Below are 25,633 nucleotides of genomic sequence, written 5' to 3'. Positions count from 1 at the left end.
CCCACAAGCCCACCCAGCCCCCCAGGACTGTCCAGGGAACCCAGCGAGACAGGAGCCCCACAGCCCATCTGGGACCATGGTTGGTCCAGCTGGCCTGGCTCAGAGATGGGGGCTTGCTGCCAGTTCAGCAGCTGCAGCCCCACCCACCGCCACCCCCTCAGGGCTTCCCTGGAGGCAGATTTGGCCCGGGAGCCCAAGGGGAGGAGGAGACCCAGGGCCACAGATACCCAAAGGCAGACGCAGGACGAAGCCCCGATCTCAGCCTCCAGGTCCGTTGCCTTTGCCCAGCGTCCTGGAGCCGCCGACCATGGCAGGAGCGTGTGCGCAGCTGTGCAGTGGGGTAGAGGCCGGGCAGACAGAGCTGGTGGAGTCCACGGGGCCAGGGGCACAGGTGCTTCCAGGCACTCAGCAGGTGCTCAGCAGCTGCGACCCCAGCCCCCGACCTCGACCTCGTTAGGAGCCAATCTGGCGGCTGTGGGGCCAGGAGCAGCCCCGGTCCTCTAAAGGGGGCTGTGGCTGCAGGGCCAACTCTTCTGCCCCATTTCTTTATGGGAGAGTATGTTTAAGTCCAGCTGGGGCAGATGGGAGCCAGGCCGAGGTGAACCTGACCTGGCCGCTCCAGGAAGTAGGGGGTCCCACCTGGGCTCCCCCTGTCCCTCCGTAGATGGTCATTGGCGGCTGCCGAGGACACCTACCCGCACGCCAGCAGGATGGGCGCTGTGGGGCGAGGCACGGGGGCAGCCGAGAGGTGCCCCAAGTTAGGGGAACAGAGAGTGGAGCCGCTGGGCTTGGAGGAGCGGGCGGGCGCACTGGGGTGCCGGGGCGCCGTGGGGAGCGCGGGGGTTGCACCCGGAACCCGGAGCTACGACCTGGGGTCGCGGCGTGGCGGCGCCGTCGTCCCACGGCCTGGCCAGGGGCCAGCAGGTGCCCCTTCCGGGAGGCTGCCAGGCCGGGGTCCGAAGGGTTAAGGCCGCCGGGCCGCCCCTCCCCCTGCCCTCTCCTCCCCCTCGGACCCCTCCCGGGGGCGCGGGGCTCGGGCGCCCAGGCGGGCCGGGGCGGGGCCTGACGTCCGCGGGCGGAGCGAGCTGGGCCGGCCGCCTGGCTTCAGACCCGCCGGGCTCCCGCCGCGCGCGCTGTCCCTGGAGCGCGGGGACGCGGCCCGGAGCCGGGAAGATGGCGAAGCGCGGCGCGCCGCTCTGCCCTGGGAGCGCACGGTGCGTCCGCGGCCCCCGGGGCCCCGCGCGGCTGCTGCTGGTCGGGCTGGCGCTGCTGGGCGCGGCGCGGGCGCGGGAGGCGGCGAGCGGCGGCTTCAGCCTGCACCCGCCCTACTTCAACCTGGCCGAGGGCGCCCGCATCGCCGCGTCCGCGACCTGCGGCGAGGAGGCCCCGGCGCGTGGCTCCCCGCGCCCCACCGAGGACCTCTACTGCAAGCTGGTGGGGGGCCCCGTGGCCGGCGGCGACCCCAACCAGACCATCCAGGTGAGCGCGGGCGCGGTGCGGGGCATCCTCCCGGGGCCTGGGACCCGGAACGCCGGCCCGACTCCAGCGGCAGCGCCGTGGCCCGGGGCCAGCCCAGGTGCGGACCCTCCCTTCCGGACGCTCCGGCTCCGCATTTTGGGGGTCCAAGAGCCACCCCGACCCGGCCGCTGCGTCTCGGCCGGGAAACTTCGCGTCCCTCCGGGAAGGCGGAATTAAAGTCCCCGGCGTGGACTCGGGGGCGGCCGGACGCCCGTCCAGTTCGGCTGCGGTGACCGGGGCGTGGTGGGGGGGGCCCTGCCCAGTCCCTGGTGGCCCCGAGTCCGGGATCCCGGGATGGGCGGGACTTGGCCTCCACCGCCGACTGCCCGTGGGGAGGGGGCGCAGTTCCGCCCAACCCGGGACAGGCTGGAACCTGCTGGCCTCTGGATGAGGGTGGGAGGGGCCAACCACCTGAGGCTCCCCCGCCCTCTCCCAGAGGAGTCTAGTGCCTCGGCGAGACTTCCAAAGTAAGGGGGCCCAGCTGCGAAGTTTTAACTGGGGCTGGGAACACGTGGTTCCCAGGAGGGGCAGCGTCTCTGCAGGTGGTAGGATGGGGCCTCAGTCTTCTGGGCGATGTGGTTTCAGGCCCTGAAGACCCCCGGGGGTGCGTGTCCCTTGCCCCCCAAGCCTTTAACCTGTAGGCGGGTTCTGTTGGGGGCTCATGCATGGGCACCTAACCAGGAAACCAAGGCTTTGGGGGACCTCTAGACTTAGGGTGGGCCTGGGGTCAGCCTTGGTGAGGGGCAGCAAAGGCCCACTCTAGGCCCATTCCCCACCTCGGCCCCACCTCGGGAGAGTGGAGGAGCCCTGAGGGCCTGTGTAACCTGAGCTGTCTCCTCCCTGGGACCTCCGCTTTCCTGGTAGGAGAGTAGATTTGCCAAGTGGGGGCCGAGGGCCCAGGAGCCACACACAGGGGCATGAACAGTGGAGCCCGAGCTGGGCCCGCCCTCCCTGCCTGCCCCCTTGGCCCTGGGGGAGGCAGGAGGAGCTGAGATGGCCCATCCTGGGAGGGAGCCTCCCCGGGCTCGCCGTTCTCTCAAGCCCGGCACAGTCCTCTGATATCGGAGGTCTCAAGCCCACACTTCAGATAGGGCAACCGAGCCCTGGAGAGATGCTGACACCTGCTTGGAGCCCCCAGCCAGAACAGGGTCCAGCCGGGTTAGCTGTGGGAACCTGGGCGCCCCCTGCTGCCTCCCAAGCTGGTGGATTGAGAGGGGCCGGGTCTCAGGAGGGAGGGCCTGGCTGAGCGTCTGGGCCCTCCTTCTTGCTCAGCTGGGATTTTGCTTTTCCGGCAGGGGAGGCTCCAGGCGCCCTCTGAACCTCAGACCACTCCCTGCACCGCCTGCCCCTGCCTGCCTGGCTGGGGGTCACAGGCCCCCCCTTGGGGTTACTCCTCCATGGGGGCTTATTAGCCAGTGTGTAAAGGCCCAACTTGGAGTCAGCGCCCCCTCCTCTGCCTCTCCTTAGCTGTGTGGCTTCCCTCTGTCAGCCTCAAGCTCCCTGTCTGGGCACAGCGCACTGGCCCACCTCACCTGAGGCTGTGAGCTTGGCCTGGGGAGCGGCCAGTTTCTGTGGCAGCTATGGCCCATGGCGCTCCATGCCCTGGAGCCAGCCTGGGTGAGAAACCAGCCCGGCCTGGCCTCACTCGTGTCTAGCAACAGAGGCAAGCCCTTCCCTTCAGAAGCCTCCAGCTCTGAGCAGTGTGTCCCTGTTCTGAGACTGCCAGGCTGGTAGACACAAGCCGGACGGCCCCTGACCTTGGACGACACCTTCCTCTGAGAGCTGCAGGTCTGCTGACTGCTCTGGCCGCAGATTGGGCATGTGAGCGGAGTGCAGCCTCGGTCAGGGCAAGGCGGGCAGACACAGGAGGTGCCCGGGAGATGAAGCCACAGCTCTATCCGGGGGTCTCACTAAGGTTATGGGGCCTGGGGCCAGGCAGTAGGCCAGGGGCTCTCAGGGACCCTCTGCAGGAGCTGGGCATTAGCTGGGCATCCCAGATGGGGGTCGGGGTGAGCCTTGCTGGGCAGCTGGAGCAGGCAGAGGGCAAGGGGAGGTGGCAGCCCTCGCAGCCTCAGGTGGACATCAGGGGACCCCCGGCCGACCCAGCGGCGGAAGGCGGGGGCTGGGCGGCCAGGCCAGCGAGGTGACTCATGGGAAGGGAAGTCCTTATCAGCCCTCTACTGCTTCCTAGCTCTTTTCTCTCGGGACCCTTGCAGTGGAGGCGATGGGAGCCTGGTTTTCCCAGCCCTGTCCCCTACAGCTCACTGAGTGGCCCACTGGGGACTCGAATCGCCTCCCAATGACTCTGGACCAACTCTGGCCCAGGCAGGGACTGAGCAGTTGCTTCCCTAACCTGGAAAGTAGAGGCTGACCCTAGACCCGCAGCCTTCCACCCCGCTCCCTCTGCTGCTCACCTGTCCGGGAGGGTCTTGACCAGCAGGCAGCCTTCCCTGGAAGGCCCGGCTGCCCCAGCCAGAGGGCTCCGCCCACACCCGCCTTCTCCAGGAGCCCCTGCCCCACCCTGCCTGTGTGTGCGGTACTGTCAGTGGACTCTTGAGTTTGGGGGTCACCATCTAAGCTTGGGGGTGTGGTGTGCAGGTTGGGGTCGTGGCACTTAACTGGGTGTCTTCGGTTGCTCTAGCCCCATCCACAAGGCTGCCTGGGTGGTGGACTGGGGACAGTGGCAACAAGGCAGGTGTGGACCCTGCCACTGCGGGGCGCGGGGGAAACACCCCAATAATTCCAGGTCAGAGCTCTGGGGGGTGCCGGGGAAGCACCCCAATAATCCCAGGTCAGAGCTCTGGGGGGTGCCGGGGAAGCACCCCGATAATTCCAGGTCTCATACATGCAGGAAAGGAAATAGAGCAGTGGCCACCCTGGGGGCTCTGGAGCCACATCTTGGGTGGTCCAGGGCAAAGTCTGAGGTGGGGTAACCCAGACACCAGGGTGGGGTCTTGGAGCCTGTGGGACGGGTGCCGGGTGCTGCTCTTGTGTTCAGTGGAGGCAGGGGAGTTGGGCCCTCTGTAGGTGCTGGGCCTGGGGGTGGGGGCAGGGGATCTCCCACGCTCTACCTCCTCCTCCTAGGGTGAGGTCTGGCCCTCTGGGAGGCTGGGCGGGGTGGGGCTGCTGCCTTTCTCACACTCCGGCTCTGGGGCCTCAATCAATGCCAAGTCTGGGAGGGCGCCTTTGTGCAGAGGGACAGCAGGTCTGGTTTCCTGGGGGGCAGCTCGCTGGGCTGGCAGCCAGGGCCCAGCTCTGCCCCCCTCCTTGTCCTCACCCCGGGATCCCAGCACCACCCCTCCCCTGCCAGGATGCAGGCCAGGACCCTGCGAGGAGCCTCCCCTGTTCCCCACCCACCCACACAGGACAGGCCCCAGCAGGTGTCGGCCCTGTGTATGAGCCACCAGTCCTCACAGTGGCCCCAGGCAGGTGCAGGCTTATCCCCACTCTTCGGATTGGGACATTAAGACTCAGCGGTTGCTGTGACTTGGTGCCTTCCCAGGACTCGGAAGTGGCAGCCAGGAGGCCCAGGCCCACCTCCACTCTGGGGCCTGCCCCGCTGGCCGCCGGGACAGTTTAATTCTGTCTCTTGGAGACCCAAATCCGGACGGCTGTGGCAGGATCTGCAAGTGGGGCGGGGTCTGGCTGCCTGGGTCCTCAAGCTGATGGTCCCTCTGTCCAAAGCTCCACCTTCCTCCCCCTTCGTCCCCTGCCTTGCTGTGCTTTGTCCAAGCCCTTAGGAGCCTCTGGCAGGGCCAGCAGGGAGGGGTGGCTGCGCCTTGCCCTGCTCCTGCCCCCTTTGCCCCCTTGGCTCTCAGACTCCTCCTGCCCCAGGGCCCCGTGCACTGGCATCCCCTCTGCCTAGAGCACTTTCCCCTTACCACGGAGGGTTCAGATGCCACCCCAGAGAGGCCCACCGAGATTTCCCCACCCGAGGCAGGTGCCCTCTTCCTCCGTCTTCCTCTTTCCTCCTGAGCGCCGTGAGCAGCGCTCATATGAGCTGCATCCCCAGAATCAGGGAGCAGCAGGTGCTCAGCGAGCTTCGCTGAGCGAGTGGATGAGTGGCGCAGAGGCCATGGGCGTGGAACCCGCTTGGTGGTGCCAGGACTCGTCTCGGGGCAGGAGGGTGACTGGAGAAGGAAGGGGGTCTCCGGCCCTCTCAGCCTCCTGACCCTCCGTTCCCCTGCAGGGCCAGTACTGTGACATCTGCACAGCAGCCAACAGCAACAAGGCGCACCCCGCCAGCAATGCCATCGATGGCACGGAGCGCTGGTGGCAGAGCCCGCCACTGTCCCGCGGCCTGGAGTACAGCGAGGTCAACGTCACCCTGGACCTGGGCCAGGTACGGTCCTTTCCTTGCCTGCCGCATCCCCCACCTCTGCCTCTGTGGCCGTCGGGCCCACCTTGGGCCACAGGACCGGAAGGCGAGGTCTCCACTCTGAGCCAGATCTGGGCCCTGAGAGGCTGGACGGGAAGGCCTTGGCAGCGGAGGGCAGCCCCCATAGGGACAAAGTCGTGGCAGTCGGCTCCTTTTGCCTGTGCCTTCAGCATCTGCACAACGCAGGGAAAGGGGGTGCAGTTGGGGTGCTTCCAGAGGCCACAGGGTTTGTGTAGGGGTGCTGAGTGGACAGCTTGGGGCCGGGAGGGCGGAGGTGCTGTGAGCAGATGTTTACTCCAAGGAATTCCTGTCGGGTAGGGGAGGGGCCGCAGGAATGCAGAGGAGGCCGCGGAAGTGGACATTCCTGGGATACCTGTTGGCGGCAGCCCGAGGGGTTAGGTGGGGTCGGTGCCTGCTCTCCGGTCCCAGCTTCCGGCTCTCTTTGGCCTTGGAGGCCCCTGTACAGCAAGAGGCTGAAACTGGGTGCCTCCAAGCGAAGAGTGGGCCCCCAAAGTGGACCTGCCTGTTGCCAGCCCTGAGCACCCCCAGACAGGGGGCAACTTGGCCTGGGTACCCGGCCTTGAGGTCCTGGCCTGTAAAATGGGCCAATAATCCTAGTGCTGCTTCCGTCAGGGACAGTGCGAGGGGGCACGTGATGAAGCTGGGCCTGAGAGCAGCCAGCACCTGGGGCGGGGCCTCCAGGGCTGACCCAGAGGCCTGTGTCCCACTGTGTGGCTGCAGGGTCTTCACTCCTCTCTGAGCCACGGTCCTGGAGGTGTTAGAGATAGAGGAGGTCGCCAGGCGCGGGGGCTCACGCCTGTAATCCCAGCACTTTGGGAGGCCGAGGCGGTCGGATCGTGAGGTCAGGAGTTCCAGACCAACCTGGCCAACATGGCGAAACCCCATCTTTACTAAAAATACAAAAATTAGCCAGGCATGGTAGCGTGTGCCTGTAGTCTCAGCTACTCAGGAGACTGAGGCAGGAGAATCGATTGAACCTGGGACGTGGAGGTTGCAGTGAGATGAGACCGCGCCACTGCACTCCAGCCTGGCGACAAAGCGAGACTCCGTCTGAAAATAAATAAATAAATAAATAGTTGAGATCGAGGAGGTCTCCTGGAGTCTGGCTGGAGGGCTGGCCCCCAGGGGCAGGCAGCTTTGACAGGCTTGGTGGCCTGCAGGCCTGGCCTGGGGGTTGGCAGGCAGTGAGGGGAGAGCTCAAGCCCCAACAACTGGCCAGGAATTTCCAGGGGGTCCCGGACCCACCGTAAGGCCGTGTGGAAAGCAGCGAGGGGAGTGGGAGAGGGGATGCCGGTCCTGGGCTCCCCGTGCCGGCCCCGCCCTGGCCTGGGTCTGGGTGTGGCTTCGCCTGTTTATCTTTATCTCCCTGGGTTTCCATGTCTCTGGCTCCCCTGTGCCCTGGAGCCTGGGGGTCCCTCATCTCTCTGGCACAGCAGCGGAGGCCCCACCTTGGCATCAGTGCACAGCTGCTGGGGGCGGAAGCGGGGTACTGGCGGGTTCTTCCCACCCCTCCTCCTTCCAGGAACTAGCCTGGCTGGGCTAGGGGAGAGGAGAAGGCCCAGTCTCCACTGCAACCCCAGGGTGACTGCAGAGCTGGTGGGCACGATGCCTGATGTGCCTGGGTGGGGCCAAGGAGGATGGGACTGAGGCTCAGACCCACACGTGCGGCCTCCACACCTCCTGCTCTGGGGCCTCTCTGAGCCTCGGTGCACGTTTGTAACCTGGGCCGGAGACTTCAGGGCTGAAGCCAATTTGCTTTTAGATTGTTCTGGGCCAGAAATCAGGTTCCACGGTGTGAGCATCTTGCCTCTCCCAGCCTCAGTTTCACCAACTGGAAAATGATATGGAGGGAAAAGGAACCCTTCCACTCCACCTGGGAAGTAGTTTCTCCACCAATCAACCTACCCACCCACCTACCACCCACCTATCCCTCTACACACCCACCCACCTCCCTATATCCACCTACCCATCCCTCTGCCCACCCATTCACCCCCCACCTATCCACCCACCCACCCACCTATCCACCCACCCCACACCTACTACCCCTCACCCCCCACCTACCCCTCACCCCCCCACCCACCTATCCACCCACCCCTCACCTACCCCTCACCCCCCCACCCACCTATCCACCCACCCCGCACCTACCCCTCACCCCCACCTCCCCCTCAACCCCCACCTGCCCCTCACCCCCCCACCTGTCCAGCACCCCACTCTTCTTCCTTGCTTCCATCCATCCGACTATCTCATTCCTCCCTCCACACCTGTACCATCTTCCTTCCTTCCTCTCACCTGCTTTCCTGACCCTGTGGATGTATCCACCAGGGCCTGTCTCGAGAGGCTGCCTGCCTTGGTCGGGGTGGGGGCCGGGAGTCCCTGGAACTGGGTGGGGAGACGTCCCTGGTTGGTGATGTTTCCTGGGCTTCGGGACCGATCCTGGGGCAGAGCTGGGGCTTCCATCAGGAAGCCAGGCTGAGCGGTGGGTGGGTCTGGGCACTCCCCCTGCAGCGGGCTGCCAGCAGCCTTTGTTATGGGATCTGGAGCGGATGCCCCGGGAGGGGGTGGGGGTGGCTGACCCTGGGCATCGGGAAGCCTTCCTGCTCCTGGAAGGCTGAGGAGGGTGGGGTGGGCTGCATCCTGGTTCGGGTCTCACGCCCCTGGTGTGTGGTGGGGCAGGGGCTGGCGTAGCGGAGGGGGAGGGGGAGGCTGTTCCTGTGCTATCCACCAGAAGCAGCTGAGCCCGGGCCCCCCGGGAGTGCCAGCCGGGCTCCTGGCCTGAGTCCAGCTGCACCCAGCTGTGGAGGGTTTTCTCTCCAAGGGTGGGGCCTCAGGAAGAGGCTCCAGCACTGGTCACTGGTGACTCAGGGGGCAGTTTCCGAGTTCCAGACGTGACCTGCCCGGGGGGTACTTCTGAGGGGGTTCATGCGTATCTCCTTGTGTCCTCCGGAAGCTTCTGGAGCTGAGCGGTGACGTCACTGGCCTCAGGCTCCCCGTTCCCAGAACCACACCCAGGCCCCAGGCCCCAGGCCCAGGGAAGGGTGAGCACGTTCGCGATCTCCCAGGCCCAGGCACAGGGCCAGTGGGTCCTGGCTTGGGTGCCCCCACCCCCTGGCTCTGCCGCAGGGTCCAGCCTCTTGCCCGCTACAGCAGCCACACCAGCACGCCAGCCCCTGGGGCCCAGGGTGTAAGAAGCTGGGCAGGAGTGAGTGGGGCTGGCTCTGGCCTGTGCCCCTCCCTCTCCAGAAGGCTCCTGGGTGGCCTGAGTGTGGGGGCAGGGCTCTCCCCGGCAGCGGATGGCATGCCTCCCATCACCCCTTCCTCCAGGGAGGACCCGCTTTGTTCTCTGCAGTAGGCCGGAGTGCAGGTGCCACAGCTGGGGCAACGCTTTGTCCCAGCCCCAGGCCCAGAGCTGCGGGGCAAGGTGCGGGGAACTGGGGCCAGCAGGATGTAGGGGGGTCGTCAGGCATGAGGCCAGAAGTATTGGTGGGGGGCAAGGATGCCAGGTGAGGACCTGTGCCCTGGGGATGCTGGGGAGCCGTGTGAGGCCACAGTGGACGGGGGTGGGGGTGCGGAGGGGAGGCAGTCAGCTGCCCCCTCTGGGTGGGGGAGTGGGGAGGCAGAGTTCTGCTGAAGTTATGGCTGCTGCAGTGTGAGTTTCCCTAGGCACTTGGGGAAACTGAGGCAGGGGTCATGAGAGGGTCAGGGACAGTATAGAGGGCCCAAGGTCCCAGTGCTGGGGTCTGGAGGACTTGGGGGTCGGCCGTGCTGTCTGGAGTCTGGTTCCCAGGCTGGTTCCTCCTCTGTCAATGGCTGAGCACACCTGCTGGAGGCCCAGCACCCCCTGGCCGCCTTGCCCTTCAGGCCTGCCTGCCCTCTGGCTGGCCGGCTTGGTCCCTGGGCAGGCCTCCTGGTCCAGGGTGCCACTGGCCTGGCTCCCGGGGCCTGGCTGGGCACTCAGCCATGTGCTCAGTGCCCCAGGACGGTCAGCGAGTTGTCCAGGGAAGGACAGGAAGTGCAGCCTCGGCCAGGCTCTGGTTACAGGGCTCGGCGTCCAGGACAGGTGCATGAGCTGGGCCAGACAGCTGCTGGAGCAGGACTCCCGGGGGGACAGTGGGGGGTCCAGGGAGGCACCACTCCCCTCCCCTGGCACAGGATAGATGTGAGACCCTCCTCCTACCTGTCCTGGAAGGAGGATGTGGTCCGAGGGGCTGCCGTGCCAGGTGGGGCTGGAGCTGCTCCTCTCCCTGCACCCCTGCTGCTATGCTGGTGCTTGGTGGCTGCACTGCCAGACCTGGCACTTGGGCACAGAGATGCCCCGGCACCGTCTGGACCCCCCTGGCTCTGGCAGCCCCGAAAGGCTTCCTGTTTTCTGTCTGTTTCTAAACAAGATCCACCACATCGGCCTCTGACCAATACAGCTCAGAGGAGACTAAACTGTTTGGGTTTCGGGCTGAGGGGTCTCATTGGGATCATTGCCACTTCCTGTCTGCAGCTGACCATCAGGCCTGACCTGGGTCGGGCTGCAGTGGTTGGGGTCACTGAATCCACCCAGGCCTAGCTTTGTTGAGGTGCGGAGCAGCCCCTTGGCTGGGACCTCAGGGACTTGCTCCAGCTGGGGGCTTCTGTCCCCCACCCACCCCCACCTCCAGTCCCCACCTCCAGCTGGGGGCTCCTGTCCCCGCGCATCCCCGCAGTTGCCCTGTGCTGCTCAAGTCGCCCGTAGTTGGGCATGGCGGCGTCCAGCCCGAGTCGGGGGTTCTGGCCTTGGAGCTCTGCCTGTTTTTTTTTTTTTGTTTGTTTGTTTTTTTTTGTTGTTGTTTTTTTTTTGAGACGGAGTTTCGCTCTTGTTACCCAGGCTGGAGTGCAATGGCGCGATCTCGGCTCACCGCAACCTCCGCCTCCTGGGTTCAGGCAATTCTCCTGCCTCAGCCTCCTGAGTAGCTGGGATTACAGGCACGCGCCACCGTGCCCAGCTAATTTTTTTTTTTGTATTAGTAGAGACGGGGTTTCACCATGTTGACCAGGATGGTCTCGATCTCTTGACCTCGTGATCCACCCGCCTCGGCCTCCCAAAGTGCTGGGATTACAGGCGTGAGCCACCGCGCCCGGCATGTTTTTATTGTCCTTCTCCGGTGGTGGCCTTGCTGTGGGAAGCCCCGGCTTTTCCAGTCTGCATCCGTCTGGGAGTGGTGTCCTCAGGGCATGTGACCCGCCAGATAGACAGTGTGGATGCCATGCTTATGCCCCCAGCTGGGGCTGGTTGGAGACGCTGCCACCCGCCCTGCCCCTGCTGTGGGGCTTATCCACATTTCCAGATGGGGTCTCTGCGAGGGGAGGCAGGTGGTGGGAGCGGGCAAGGGCTGGGCTGGCCCAGGACTCCGGGCGCCGATCGAGGGGGCTGGGTACCCCGGTGCCCTATCTGAGCAGCGAGGTCACGGTGCTGGCCCGGACGCCTGGGGCTAGGAGGGGCTTCCTGCCCCAGGAATTGGCACAGGGCCCTTCTTCCTGCAGGACTAGGCCTGAGTCACAGACCGCTATGATCCAGGCTGCTGGGGAAGGCTGGACTGGCCCTCACCCCCCAGCAGTGGCCTCACAGCAGGCACCTGGGCCTGGCCCTGGTCTCCCCAGCCCAAGACGGACCAGGGCAGAGCCCACCAGCCACAGCCCACCCCATGGTGAGGTGGGCGCCTCAGCCCAGGAGGCTGCTGGCCAACAGCCCCACGCCACCCCAACAGGCCTCACCAGGACCCCCGGAGGCTCCACCAGTCCTCACCATGCTGCCCAGACCCCAGCCCCTACTCAGTCCCCTCCCCAGCTTGGCCTTCAGAGTGTCTCTGCTGGGTGGCAGCTGCCTGCCCTCTAGGAGCAGCTGGCGTCCTCCCTTCCGGGGCGCTGGAAACTTCACAACCTCATGAAAGGCATTTGATTCTGATGCCCCCTCTGCACCTCTTCCCCCTGCCCTGTGCCCAGCAAGGGGAAGCGTCCACTCCAGGGCCACAGAGCCCCTGAAGCCTGGAGCCCACCCAGGCCCCGCTGCCCAGGCCCCGTGCTCCTGGGGCTTGCGCCGACCCCCTGTGAGGCCACGGTCACAGGGCAGAGGCCTCCTCTGGGAGCCATGGCCCTCCCAGGTCAGGCTGGGTACGGGGGGACCAGGGGGTGCCTGGCTGAGAGGCGGGCCCGGCTGCTGTCCTGGAGACGTGCCTGCCCCAAAATAGCCAGATCTTTAAAAATAACTCAGGCAGCTTTGTTTGGCTTTTGCTTTAAAAGAATTTTTTTTTCCTTCTGCATAGAACTATGTAGCAGCGGAAAGGTCAGCTCTGGCTGCCGAGCTGAGTGGGGCGTGGAGGGGGAAGGGCTGGTCCCGCAGGCCGGGGTCTGCACCCGCTCCGGGTCATGCCGAGGGCGGCCGGTGTGGCCCTGGGAGCCGCAGCCAGGGTGGAGACAGATGGGAGCCCTTCAGTGCCGGCTTCCCTTCCTGAGCATCTGTGCAGCCACCAGGCCCTCGAGGACAGCTGTCCGGGGCCCCTGACAGACAGATGCTTGGGTCAGGGGACAGACAGGAGGCCAGGGTCTTCCCGTGAGCCCCAGGGTGGGGGGGTGGAGCTTGTGTCTCCCTCGTCCTGCCAATCAGTGTCTTCGAGTCAATATTTGTGCAAGTGCTCTCAGCTGGGAAAAATGTGACCGGCCTGCTGAAGGGAGGGGGAGGACGGGTCCGGGCAAGGAGGGGGCAGCCTCCGGGCGCTCAGGGAACAGCGGGGGCGGCTCCACGGGGCTCAGAACCTTTAGTCTCAGGAGCCTTTGATGGGAGGGGCTGTGCTCCCAGCTCCCCGAGAGCAGCCTGTGTCCGTGTCCCTGTCCACCTTGATCGGTCCCTTCCCTGTCCAGGCACCGGGGCCACTCCCCCGCCCCCGGGGCTCTCTGAGACGCTTGTGTTCAGGCCCATGGGGGCTTGTGAGGCCCAGGTGTGGGGCTGGGTTAGGGTCTGCGCTGGACAGGGCAGGTCTCCGTGCTCTCCACCGTGACAGGGAAGTGGACGATGACCTCACAGCCTGGCAGCTGGTGAATAGGCCCGGGACCCGCCCCCATCCCGGGAAGGCTGCGCTTGGCCCCCACAGTCCCTGCGATGCCAAGCCCTCCAAGAAGGCGGGACTCAGACCCAGCGTGTCTGGAGTCCTGGGACCCTGCCCCGTTGCTGGAGTCTGGGCAGCTGGTGCCCCGAGGCTGAAGCTGAGGGTCTGTGGTCTTTCCATGGGGGACCCCACAGCAGTCTCAGTCCAGCTCAGTCCCGTGGGGCGACTGTAGGTCTCGTGCAGCTCTGGGGACCCCTCTCTCCCCCATGGGGCCCTAGGCTCCCAGACCTGCCGGCTGACCGCACCCAGAAGCCCTCTGGAAGAGCTGGCACTGGCGAGTCAGGCCCCGAGGAGGTTCAGTGGGTGACCCTGGCATGTGGCGTGAGCCTCAGAGGCCTGTTGGCCTTTTCAGGGTCCACCTGGGGGCCCGCCTGTGAGCAGAGGAGGGGCTGGTCCCCACTGCTGCCTGAGAGGAGCTGGCTGAGTACTGTGGTCCCCAGGACTCCATCTCAGACCCTGCAGGCCTATTGGGGGAGGTGTCCCAGGCGCCAGGTGGGGCAGGCAGGCCACCCGTGCCGTGGGTCCGTGAGCGGCCTCTCTCCCCAGCATCCAGGCTCCCTGTGCAGACGGGCAGGGGAGGCTCATATTCTCCCCACCTCCCTGATGGCCCCTGTAGAGCCTCTGCCTGAAAAAAGCCCTTTCCCCTTGGTTTGTGGGGGGCTGGTGGAGAGAGGGGCCCTCCCTTGGAGCCTCCAGGCTTGTGACGTCCTGGACACAGCTTCCCTCCCTTGCCCCCTTGTAGGGGAGCCTAGGGCCCCGCAGAGGACGTAGAGGTGGGAGCACTTGGTGCGGCAGAGGCTGAGCCCTGAGCCCTGGCTTGCAGGGGCTTGAAGGTGGGGTCCTTCCTGGGCACCACCCCTCCTGTGCACCTCTGGACCCCTCTGCTCTGGGGTGCAGTCTCTTGCCATTGAGGCCATGGGCTGTTTATAGGGACCAGAGACATTTTCAGAGGGGGCCTGTGGCCTGCGTTCATGGAAGAGCCACCCCACGGTGTCTCCCCTTTGGGGCGGCGGGCATGTGTACACCCCAGATGTAGGCACGGAGGGAAGGCCATGGTCATGCTGGGTGGACGCAGAGATGAGGCTGGGTACCACTGACTGCTGGGGTCAGGGGAGGCTCCGGCCTGGGGTCCTTAGGGCAGGGCAGGGGTGGGGGTTGTGGGGCTGGGCTGGAGAGGGAGGGTAACCCAACCTGAGCAGAGGCCTGAGGGAAGCCAGCAGGCCTGGGGACATGTCCCGCTGAGGGTTGTGGGGAGGAACTGGGGTCAGGGAACGCTTCTCTGAAGACATGTACAAAGCGCCCTGTGAAGGCTGAGCCAGGCTTCCCCTCAACCCTGGGGCACAGACACCTGGGCCATCCCTGGGTGGAAGTCGGGCTGACGCAGCGGGGAGAAAATGGGCAGAGCCAGGGCCGAGCTGGGGCTGGGGCTTGGGGTTTTGGGGGACTGGGGAGGAGCAGCTTCCCTCTCCCGTGGGCAGGGGCGCCCTGCGTGAGGTGCGGGCAGGGGCCCCGTCCCAGGAGCAGCTGACCTGTCAGAGGCACTAGGGGTTGGACTTGCTTGGTGGTGCTGGGCCTGCCTGGGCATGAGGGCTGTGGGGACACTGGGGTGTGTTCCTGTCCCCACCCTGGCCAGTCCCCCTGCCTGTGGAACCACAGAGCTTGAAGGACCAGAGGGGCCCTAAGCTCCTGGGCAGGGAGGGGAGGAGGCGGGGAGCCCTTCCTTGAGGGCTGGTTCCTGGAGGTGTGGCGAGGATGCCACATCCCTTGCTGTGGCCTCACCTGAGGGGTAGAAAACGAGCCAGGCCCCTGGGAGTGTGGGGGTGGCAGGCGCCCTGACACCCTCGGCCCTGCAGGTCTTCCACGTGGCCTACGTCCTCATCAAGTTCGCCAACTCGCCCCGGCCGGACCTCTGGGTGCTGGAGCGGTCCATGGACTTCGGCCGCACCTACCAAGCCTGGCAGTTCTTCGCCTGTGAGTCTCTGCTGCCAAGGGGGGCTGGGGCGGGCTGTGCTGGCGGTCCCTGGACAGGCCTCCATGACCAGGCTTCTCAAGGTCTCCAAACGCCCAGCCCTGCCCTGGCTCCCGGCTGCTGCGATCAGGACCGTCAGCCGAGGACCTGAAGGCTAGGGGAATTTATTGTCTCCCGTCCCTGACGTCGGGCACAGCTGGGTCCAGGGGCTGTGGCGCCAGGAATCTCTGGTGCCATCTCTCAGCTTCCTCTGGATGTCTTCATGCTCCCGCCTCGCTCTCCTCCTGCCAGCTGAGCCCCGTGTCAGGGGCGCTGGAGTCCTAGCACCCGCACGCTGGCCGTCCTTGGCCCTGTGCCACCCTGACCAGTCATGCTAGCGGGAGTGGGTGCTCCTCCCCGATAGGCCAGGCCTGGTCACATGTCCCCCAAAATTCCCTGGCCTGAGAATGGGGGAGGGCAGGTCAGCAATGGGCAGCAGGGGTCTGTCCCCAAGGAAGGGGGTGAGGATGGTCATGAGGTGGGTCACTCGTTCTCAAAGCATTCAGGGGAGAATGGTGGGGGTAGTGCCGTCCAACAGGCCAGGCCCCCCTCAGCCAGCGAGCTGTGGTCTCTGCCACACGGGCTCTTGGTTCATGGGAGGCTCAGGGGTGAGGCCTGGAGTTGTCAAGGGGTACTGTGGGGGCCCAGGCTTTCCTGGGGACCCAGCACCCTCCCCTCCCGCCATTCCCTGAAGCCTCCAAGAGGGACTGCCTGGAGCGGTTCGGGCCACAGACGCTGGAGCGCATCACGCGGGACGATGCAGCCATTTGCACCACTGAGTACTCGAGAATCGTGCCCCTGGAGAACGGAGAGGTGGGCTGGGCGGGGCAGTGCAGTGCGGGGCTGGAGAACGGAGAGTTGGGCTGGGCTGGGCGCGGGAGTGCAGTGCGGGGCTGGAGAACGGAGAGTTGGGCTGGGCGCAGCAGTGCAGTATGGGGCTGGAGAGCAGAGGTGGGCCCGGCAGGGGCAGCACAGTGGGGGCCGGGGCTGGGGGCTCAGGGGCTGGACCCACAGCCCCACCATGTGCTGCCCACAGATCGTGGTGTCCCTGGTGAACGGGCGCCCTGGCGCCATGAACTTCTCCTACTCGCCACTGCTGCGTGACTTCACCAAGGCCACCAACATCCGCCTGCGCTTCCTGCGCACCAACACGCTGCTGGGCCACCTCATGGGCAAGGCGCTGCGGGACCCCACGGTCACCCGCCGGGTGAGCCACCCGTGGCCCAGGCGGGGCGGGGGTACTGGCTGGGGAGACCCGGGACTTGGGGTGGGTGGGGCCCGGCCGTCCGGCGCTCACAGGGCCTGCGGGTGCAGTATTACTACAGCATCAAGGACATCAGCATCGGGGGCCGCTGTGTCTGCCATGGCCACGCGGATGTCTGCGACGCCAAAGACCCCACAGACCCGTTCAGGTGAGGCCCCGTTCAGCTGCGGTCCTCAGCATCTTGCCTGTCCTCGTCACTCCTACCTAACCTGAGGGTGGGTGACCTGGTTCCGTGGCCCACGATGACCCTGCTCTCTATGTGACCTGAACCAACCGCCGCCCCATGGGCCTCGGTTTTCTTGTCTGTGCGGTGATGTGGAGGCCAGGGCCGTGTGCAGCCTCCCCAGGGTGCCCCGTCTTGGTTTGGGGGGCCTTACCCTGCTGCCAGCATAGCTGAGGCTCTCCAGATCCCCAGGCCAGCTGCCTTTCCACCGTAGCAGACCCCCGGGGCCCTGGGGGGAGTCAGTGGCGGGGATGCTCCCCCAGAATGCCTGCCGAGACAACCTTCACTCATGTTGGGTGCCCCCAGCTCTCCCGACCCTTCAGGACACAACAGACAACTTCTTTGCTGCCCCCAGCCCTGACCTTCCCTTCAGCCGAGCAGGGACCATGGCCCAGGACAGGGACGGCAGGGTTAGGGCAGCCAACATCCCCCATCTGCCGTGCCCAGTGTGCTGCCTTCGGGAGCGGCCGAGGGCACCGCACGGCTTCCCCCTCCCAGGAGCCCCTCACGGAGAGGGCAGCAGCCCTGGTGCTGGCACCTGTACATTCCTCAGCCCCGCCCAGAGTCCTCAGTCAGGCAGGCAGGGCCGGGCAGCAGCCCCGGGGCATGTCCGTCCTTCCCTCCCTCCCTGTTTGTTCCTTCAGCCAGCAGCTGCGTGTTGAGCGCCTAGCACACGCCAGGCCCTTTTCCTGGGACTGGGAACACAGGCTGGGACCCCAGCCAGCCTCAGGAGCACTTGTTCTGAGGGAGGCAGCTGGGAAATGTGTGAACCAGTGCCCAGCGTGGTGGTGCCCAGAGGGTAACACCTGAGGGTGACTGGGCCGGCTGGGGCTGGACTGAAGCTGCCCAGAGTGGCGCAGCCAAGGCCGAGCGAGTGACAAGGCCTCTGGATCCCCCAGTAGAGAGCCGCCAGGGCTCATCCCGTGCTCAAAACCCGGTAGCCCAACCTCATGCACTTGGATTTAGGACCTGCCCCTGCCTTCTGCTGGGTCTTACTGCTCTGTCCACGCTTCAGTTTGCAGGGGAGGTGGGGAGGCGGTGGAGCCCAGGTAGGACAGAGGCTCAACCCCATTCTCACAGCCCGTGCCGAGTGGAGGCGGGAACCCCCGACCCCTTTGGTTGCGGCCGATAGGTCTGAGTCGGGGAGTGACGCGGTCACCTGAGCCGGGCTGTTTGCCAGGAGCCGTGAGCACTGGGGACCCACCCTGGGCACCAGTCGCTGCCAGCACAGTTTCAGGCTGCTGAGCCCCAGAAGAGCTAAATTGTCCTGGGAAATTAAGTGCCAAGGTCTGGGCACAGCTCGTGACAGCTGGGAGTGGAACCCACCAGGCAGCCAGTGGGCCTCAAGGGGAGAGGAAGGGCCAGGAGCTGGGCTTGTCCTGGCCTGCGGGGAACACATTGCTGTCCCCTGACTCACCACACCTGGGTGTGGACTGAGCTTGGCTCTGCCTGCAGGTGCAAGCAGGGGTGACTGGGCACCTTTCCCAGGACCACAGACCCTGTTACCAGCACCTGGTCACACTCCAGTGTCCCAAAACATGAGCCTGCCTTTGTTTTCCTGGTACCCTTTACCTGCCACCCCACCTCTCCTCCAGGGAAGGGAGCTCTGTGTCATTAGCCAGCTCTGCTCTGCCTTGTTACCTCCACCATCACCCCACTCACACCTCTACCGTCATCACCCCCACCATCACCACTGTCACCACCACCGTCACCACCATCACCCCCACTGTCACTATCACCCCCATCACCTTCACGCCCACCATCACCATCACCCCCACCGTCACCGTTGTCACCCCCACCATCACCACTGTCACCACCACCGTCACCACCATCACCCCCACTGTCACTATCACCCCCATCACCTTCACGCCCACCATCACCATCACCCCCACCGTCACCGTTGTCACCCCCACCATCACCGTCGTCACCCCCACCGTCACCATCGTCACCTTCATGGTCACCATCTTCACCCCCCACCGTCACCATCTTCACCCCCACCGTCACCACCGTCACCCCTACCATCACCCCATCACCCCCACCGTCACTATCATCACCCCCATCACCTTCACGCCCACCGTCACCGTTGTCACCCCCACCATCACCATCTTCACCCCCACCGTCACCACCGTCACCCCCACCATCACCATCATCACCCCCACTGTCACCATCACCCCCACTGTCACCGTTGTCACCCCCACCATCACCGTCGTCACCCCCACCGTCACCATCGTCACCTTCATGGTCACCATCTTCACCCCCACCGTCACCATTGTCACCCCCACCATCACCACCATCACCATCATCACCCCCACTGTCACCATCACCCCCACCGTCACCGTTGTCACCGTCACCATCGTCACCTTCATGGTCACCATCTTCACCCCACCGTCACCATTGTCACCCCCACCATCACCATCATCACTCCCACTGTCACCCCATCATCACCCCCACCATCACCATCACCCCACCGTCACCATCACGCCCACTGTCACCCCACCATCACCATCGTCACCCCCACCATCACCCCACCGTCACTATCACCCCCATCACCTTCATCACGCCCACCATCACCGTCACCCCCACTGTCACCCCCACCATCACAAGTCTCTGACTGTTGGCCCCCTCTCCTGCCTCTTCCCCCCTTGAGTCCCTGTTAGGAACACCTGGTTTCCTTCTCATCATTTCGATTCTGAGCTGTCCTCTGGATAGCTTCTTTAGCTCCCCTTCCCCTTCGCTAAACTTCTCTTCTGCGGCGCCTGGTCTGCTGTTCAGCCTATCCGTTGAGTCTTTTTTTTTTTTTTTTTTTTGAGACGGAGTTTCGCTCTTGTTACCCAGGCTGGAGTGCAATGGCGCGATCTCGGCTCACCGCAATCTCCGCCTCCTGGGTTCAAGCAATTCTCCTGCCTCAGCCTCCCGAGTAGCTGGGATTACAGGCACGCACCACCACGCCCAGCTAATTTTTGTATTTTTAGTAGAGACGGGGTTTCACCATGTTGACCGGGATGGTCTCGATCTCTTGACCTCGTGATCCACCCACCTCGGCCTCCCAAAGTGCTGGGATTACAGGCATGAGCCACCGCGCCCGGCCTCTGTTGAGTCTTATTTTATAGTTTCACTTTTCATTTCTAGAAGTTCTGACTGGTTCTTTTCACATCTGCCTGTTTTCCATGGCGTTAGGTTTTTTAGGTTTAGATTTAGGATCATTTTTAACATTCTCACACGGCTTCTCCCAGATTCCTCCGTGACACCAGGGCCTTGGGGCTCTTCCTGCAGTCTGTTGCACCTGCTGGCCCGCTGCCTTTTCCTCTGCTAGGTCTAGCAGTGTTTTGTCTCTGTGCTTCTGGGGCGCCCTGGAATTGGGATGGTTTCGGGAGAGCTTCTGCTAAACAGCCCAGGGTATCGCCAGCCTGGCACCACTTTTCCTGTCAATTTCTTGACCATGTGGATTTTTGAAAAATGGGACACCAGCTTCAGGCCCTTGCTTAGAGGTGCTTGGAGCTGGGGTGAAGATGGAGCGGCTTCTTTGTTGATCACCTGTGCTGACGGGCGGCTTATTTCCCAGTTCCTCTCCCATTGAGGGTATGGCTCTTCCAGATGTTTCTGGATTCTGAGGGAAAGCAGTATTGATTCCTGATGTCCTGTGGGCCCCATGGAGGGCAGGCCTAGAGCTGGGCAGCTGAGGCTCTGGGTCTAGTCCTCACGGACTGACTCCTGGGGTCCTCCTCTGGAAACGCATGGCCCTACAGCCTCAGGCAGAGCCTGGACCAGGGCCAGGATTCCCGCCTCGGCCTGGCTGTGCTGTGTGCTGGAGAGGAAGGGGCTTGGCCTGAGTGTCCTGGCTAATTCTGAGCAGTAGGTGCCCCCAACCTCAGGCCTCGTCTCCCACCAGCTGTCGCCCTGCCCATGGGATGGCAGGCAAGATTCCAGCCCTCTGACCTAGTAGCCACCCCATCTGGAAGAAGGAAGCAGTCCTTGGCCACTTGCTCCTAGGGAGGTGATCAGGTTGCATAGAGGTCCTGCCCGCTAAGCGAAATCTGAGCCTGGGTGGGGTACAAATGGACCCCTTTCCCTTTTGGCTCAGGGAGGTCCTGGGCTTGTGCATGGTCCTGGCTGTAGTGGGAAGGGCATGGCTCGATCCTGGAGAACCCAGGGCTCCAGGCTGACCTGCTGGCAAGGGGGACTCTGCTGACTCCTCAGGAGCCCTGCCCAGCCAACACACACCTGCTCCCCAGTCCTGCCTCCACAAAGGCCCTGCGTGGTTCCTGCCACCGTGAGACCCCGTCCCGCACCTCATCTTGCCCTGTGTCCGCTCCCTGAGGCTGGGTCTGGATGCTGGGTCTGGGTGAGGGCTCGCTGCCCGACAGCTGGGTAGCAGAGCAGCGTGGGGCCGGGGCCGGGGCCAGGGCCATGGCAGGCAAAGCCATCGAGGGGATCATAGGCCCCTTCGGGGAAGGGACTGAGCACTGGGCACCTTCCTCCGGCTGGACCTGAGCCCTCTCCTGTGTGCCCCACAGGCTGCAGTGCACCTGCCAGCACAACACCTGCGGGGGCACGTGTGACCGCTGCTGCCCTGGCTTCAACCAGCAGCCGTGGAAGCCTGCGACCTCCAGCAGTGCCAACGAGTGCCAGTGTGAGTGCCGCCTCCCACACACGTGTGCTGCCCGCACCCTGACCCACGGGAGTGCCCGTGCAGGGCGTGCCGACAGCTGTGCTCCCTCTTCTCCAGCCTGTAACTGCCATGGCCATGCCACCGACTGTTACTACGACCCTGAGGTGGACCGACGCCGCGCCAGCCAGAGCATGGATGGCACCTATCAGGGTGGGGGTGTCTGTATCGACTGCCAGGTGGGCTGGGCTCCAGGGCTGCGGATGGGCTGGCCCCGCGTGGGGAAGGGACCTCCCTGGACTCATCAGCCCCTGCACCCCCAGCACCACACCACTGGCATCAACTGCGAGCGCTGCCAGCCCGGTTTCTACCGCTCCCCCGACCACCCTCTCGACTCGCCCCACGTCTGCCGCCGTGAGTGGGCTTGGCTGGGCGGGCGTCCTGGGTCTCAGGTTCTGCCCAGAAAGAGGTGTCCCAGGGCCTTTGGGGCTGCTTTGGAGGGGGTGTCCTGAGCTTCCAGGCCAGCTCAGGAAGAAGCCTCCCAGGCCACAGGGTGGGTGCCCAGGCCTCACGTCCCCCAGGTGGCCTGGCTGTAGCCTTCGTCCTCTGGCCCTGGCTGGGAAGGCAGAGTCTACCCCATCTTGGAGCCCACCCCTTGGGACCTGGTAGCTGCAGGCTGACCCGGCTCCTGCACCTGCCCAGGCTGCAGCTGTGAGTCTGACTTCACGGACGGCACCTGTGAGGACCTGACAGGCCGCTGCTACTGCCGGCCCCAATTCTCTGGGGAGCGGTGTGACTCGTGTGCCAAGGGCTTTACCGGCTTCCCTAGCTGCTACCGTGAGCACCTGCTGGGGCATCCGAATAGACATCGCTGTCTGCGGGACTCCAGGAGCCCTTGCGGGGTGTGGGGGGTGTTCCTGGGGGGCCCCTGTTGTCTTGCCTGCATCTCTGATTGCACTGAGAGACTCAGGGTGGCAGGGTGGGCTGTGCTGGGGTTCTGAGCAGAGCTGGCCGACATGCATGTCCCTTCCCCTCAGCGGTGCCCTCGTCCTCCAATGACACCGGGGAGCAGGTGCTGCCAGCCGGCCAGATTGTGAGTAAGTGTCCTTGAGGCCCCAGGTCCCTGGCCTGCTCCGGGCCCATGGGACAGCTACACAAGAAGTTCCTGGAGGAAGGGAGGGTTCTCATTTGGGTCACTTCATGTTTGGTTTATTTCTTTTTATGCAAATTATACATATTCACACTGGGCAGCATGGTGAGCCCATCTCTACAGAAAACACAGATGTTAGCCAGGCATGTGGTGCACGCCTGTCGTTCAAGCTACTCCGGACGCTAAGGTGGAAGGGTTGCTTGAGCCTGGGAGGTTGAGGCTGCAGCGAGCCGTGATCACAGCACAGCACTCCGGCCTGGGCAACAGAGTGAGGCCTCATCTCAAAAAAAAAAAAAAAAAAAGGTGGTTGGGCGCAGTGGCTCATGCCTGTAATCCCAGCACTTTGGGAGGCCAAGGTGGGATAGATCACCCGAGGTCAGGAGTTCAAGACCAGCCTGGCCACCGTGGTGAAACCCCATGTCTACTGAAAATACAAAAATTAGCTGGATGTGGTGGTGGGTGCCTGTAGTCCCAGCTATTCAGGCGGCTGAGACTGGAGAATTGCTCGAACACGGAAGGCCGAGCTTGCAGTGAGTTGAGATCATGCCACTGCACTCCCACCTGAGCAACAGAGCGAGACTCCATCTCAAAAAAAAAAAAGCCAGAATTTCACCACCTCTGCACAATGCCTGAATGCACTGTGTACGCAAGCACCTCCGTTTCCAGGCATCAGTGTGCGCTCTGCACCGTCCTGTGAGTACGTCCCAGCCACGATCCTGTAAGCACCTTGTCTGGTGTCCGTGTCATAGGGACTGCAGCCCCCGTGGGTGGAAGTTTCGGTTTTTTCCTTTGCTGTTTTGTAAATGATGCTGTGATAAACGTCCTTACAGCTAAAACTGTAGGAAGTCTTGTTTCTGCGGGCCCTTCCCTAGAAGGTTCTAGGTCACTAGACGTGTGTGTTTGGGGCCATTTTTGGCCCTAGTTTGCCAGATTGCTCGCTTAAAAGTCTTACCAGGCCGGGTGCCGTGGCTCACACCTAAAATTCCAGCATTTTTGGAGGCCAAAAGTTCCAAGACCAGCCTGGGCAACATAGTGAAACCCCACATCTTATATATATTACAAAAAAAGCTTTAAAATTGTCTGGGCATGATGGTATGTTCCTGTAGTCCTAGCTACTCGGGAGACTGAGGTAGGAGGATTGCATGAGTCCTGGAGTTGGAGGCTGTAGTGAGCCATGATTGTACCACTGTACTTCAGCCTGGGCAACAGAGCAAGACCCTGTCTCTAAAGGAAAGGAAAGGGCCAGGTGCGGTGGCTCACGCCTGTAATCCCAGCACTTTGGGAGGCCAAGGTGGGTGGATCACAAGGTCAGGAGTTTGAGACCAGCCTGGCCAACGTGGTGAAGCCCCATCTCTACTAAAAATACAAAAATTAGCTGGGCGTGGTGGTGGGCACCTGTAATCTCAGCGACACAGGAGGCTGAGGCGGGAGACTCACTTAAACCCGGGAGGCAGAGGTTGCGGTGAGCCGAGATCACGCCACTGCACTCCAGCCCAGGCAGCAGTACAAGACTCCATTTCAAAAAAAAAAAATGCATATATATGTTCTAGCGGCACACAGTCAGTCACAACCACAGTGCAGCATGCCCAAATCCCTGCCTTTACCACGTAGCAAAGTCTAGTGTAGTCAGCTTGATTGGCAAAAAGTATTCTCAAGTCAGACCCGCGTCCCCTTGCTTTTTAGCATTTCTGGAATGTCACCGTCTAGTTGGTGGGGTTTTCCCTTTCGGGAAGGACAGGAAAGCAAGGTGTCTTTCCCGGGGAGCGGGGTCTTAGATTGGATTTAATACTGCGTGCTTTTAGCCGCAGTTCCTCGACTGCTCTGTAAGCTTGAATCTTGACTTTGGATTGCTTTTGTAGACACATCGCCCACCCGTGGTCTTTGCTTTTCTGCTGGTGTTTGGCTTTGTACTTACTCATTGGTATGGGTTCTTCCTGTATGTTCTGTATCACCTATTTCTTTTCTTTCTTCAGGAGGTGGGGGGAATGGAGTCTTGCTCTGTCGCCCAGGCTGGAGTGCAGTGGCGTGATCTCGGCTCACTGCAACCTCTGCCTGCCGGGTTCAAGCAATTCTCCTGCCTCAGCCTCCTGAGTAGCTGGGATCACAGGCACCCACCACCACGCCCAACCAATGTTTGAATTTTCAGTGGAGACGGGGTTTCACCATGTTGGTCAGACTGGTCTCAAACTTCTGACCTCAAGTGATCCGACCACCTCGGCCCCCACTTATTTCTTACAAGCTGTGTGTTTTTCTCCTGATGGCTCATTTGCCCCTTATTTTTAGAGGGCGTTTTTTCTGCGTCCTCAGTTTTTAAATTTTTAGTGAATCTGCCCGTGTTGTTCTACTGAAGCTCTGCCTGGGTTGGATTTGATGCTGCTCCCTCACCCAGGAATTTGCTTGTCTGCTGGTTCTGTGGTGGTTTCTTTTTTACGTGGAAATGTTTAGTTTTTCATCAATAATGTAAACCAGGGGTCAGCAAACCGTCTGAAAAGGTCCAGACGGTAAATGTGGTAGACTCAGGGCTGTGTGGTCCCCGTGGGGAAACTCAGCACTACCATTGCCAGCTGTAGCTTCATGAGTGGGGTTGGCGGTGTTCCAATAAAACTTTATTTATAAAAATAAGCGAGGAGTCCATAGACTATAGTTTGCTGATTTCTCCCGGCCCATGGTGAGCACTCAGTAACTGCCGATGGCTGTGCTATTTGCTTTCAATGTGTTCATTACCACGAATTATATTAATGTCGTTTGTAACGGAGGCACAGTGTTGAACACAAATATTTTATTTTGTCTGAATTCACAAGTGAGATTGGTTTGGTTTTGTAAAATACTTGGGAAATGATCCATACTTTTTTTTTTTTTTGAGACGGAGTTTCTCTCTTATTGCCCAGGCTGGAGTGCAATGGCGTGATCTCGGCTCACCGCAACCTCTGCCTCCTCGGTTCAAGCAATTCTCCTGCCTCAGCCTCCCGAGTCACTGGGATTACAGGCGCGCGCCACCATGCCCAGCTAATTTTTGTATTTTTAGTAGAGACGGGGTTTCACCATGTTGACCAGTACGGTCTTGATCTCTTGACCTTGTGATCCACCCACCTCGGCCTCCCAAAGTGCTGGGATTACAGGCGTGAGCCCCCACACCCGGCCGATCCATACTTTTTTTATGCTCCCAATCAGTTTAAAAATCACAGAAATTGGCCAGGCACAGTGGCTCACGCCTATAAACCCAGCACTTTGGGAGGCCGAGGTGGGTGGATCATGAGGTCAGGAGATTAAGACCATCCTGGCTAATGTGGTGAAACCCTGTCTCTACTAAAAATACAAAAAATTAGCGGGGTGTGGTG

The 25,633-nt window shown here is 62.8% G+C and overlaps 1 protein-coding gene across 1 annotated transcript in view; it reads left to right on the top strand.

Moving 5' to 3' along the window:
* The first annotated feature begins 1,173 nt into the window (after positions 1-1,173).
* The window catches only part of LAMA5 (laminin subunit alpha 5), a 58,741-nt gene continuing 34,281 nt past the window's right edge, over positions 1,174-25,633 (top strand). The window contains 11 exon segments of the mRNA XM_064382580.1: positions 1,174-1,479; positions 5,708-5,860; positions 14,898-15,015; positions 15,747-15,865; positions 16,089-16,259; positions 16,367-16,464; positions 21,054-21,169; positions 21,266-21,384; positions 21,469-21,559; positions 21,848-21,982; positions 22,183-22,242. Coding sequence (XP_064238650.1) covers positions 1,174-1,479; positions 5,708-5,860; positions 14,898-15,015; positions 15,747-15,865; positions 16,089-16,259; positions 16,367-16,464; positions 21,054-21,169; positions 21,266-21,384; positions 21,469-21,559; positions 21,848-21,982; positions 22,183-22,242 — 1,486 coding nt within the window.

The sequence above is a fragment of the Aotus nancymaae genome, unplaced genomic scaffold, assembly GCF_030222135.1.
Source record: "Aotus nancymaae isolate 86718 unplaced genomic scaffold, 86718_ANA_hifiasm-v0.15.2.pri h1tg000029l, whole genome shotgun sequence".
Taxonomy (NCBI): Eukaryota; Metazoa; Chordata; class Mammalia; order Primates; family Aotidae; genus Aotus; species Aotus nancymaae.
Note: the sequence above shows the minus strand (reverse complement) of the source record. Positions and strands in the feature narration are given on the sequence as shown.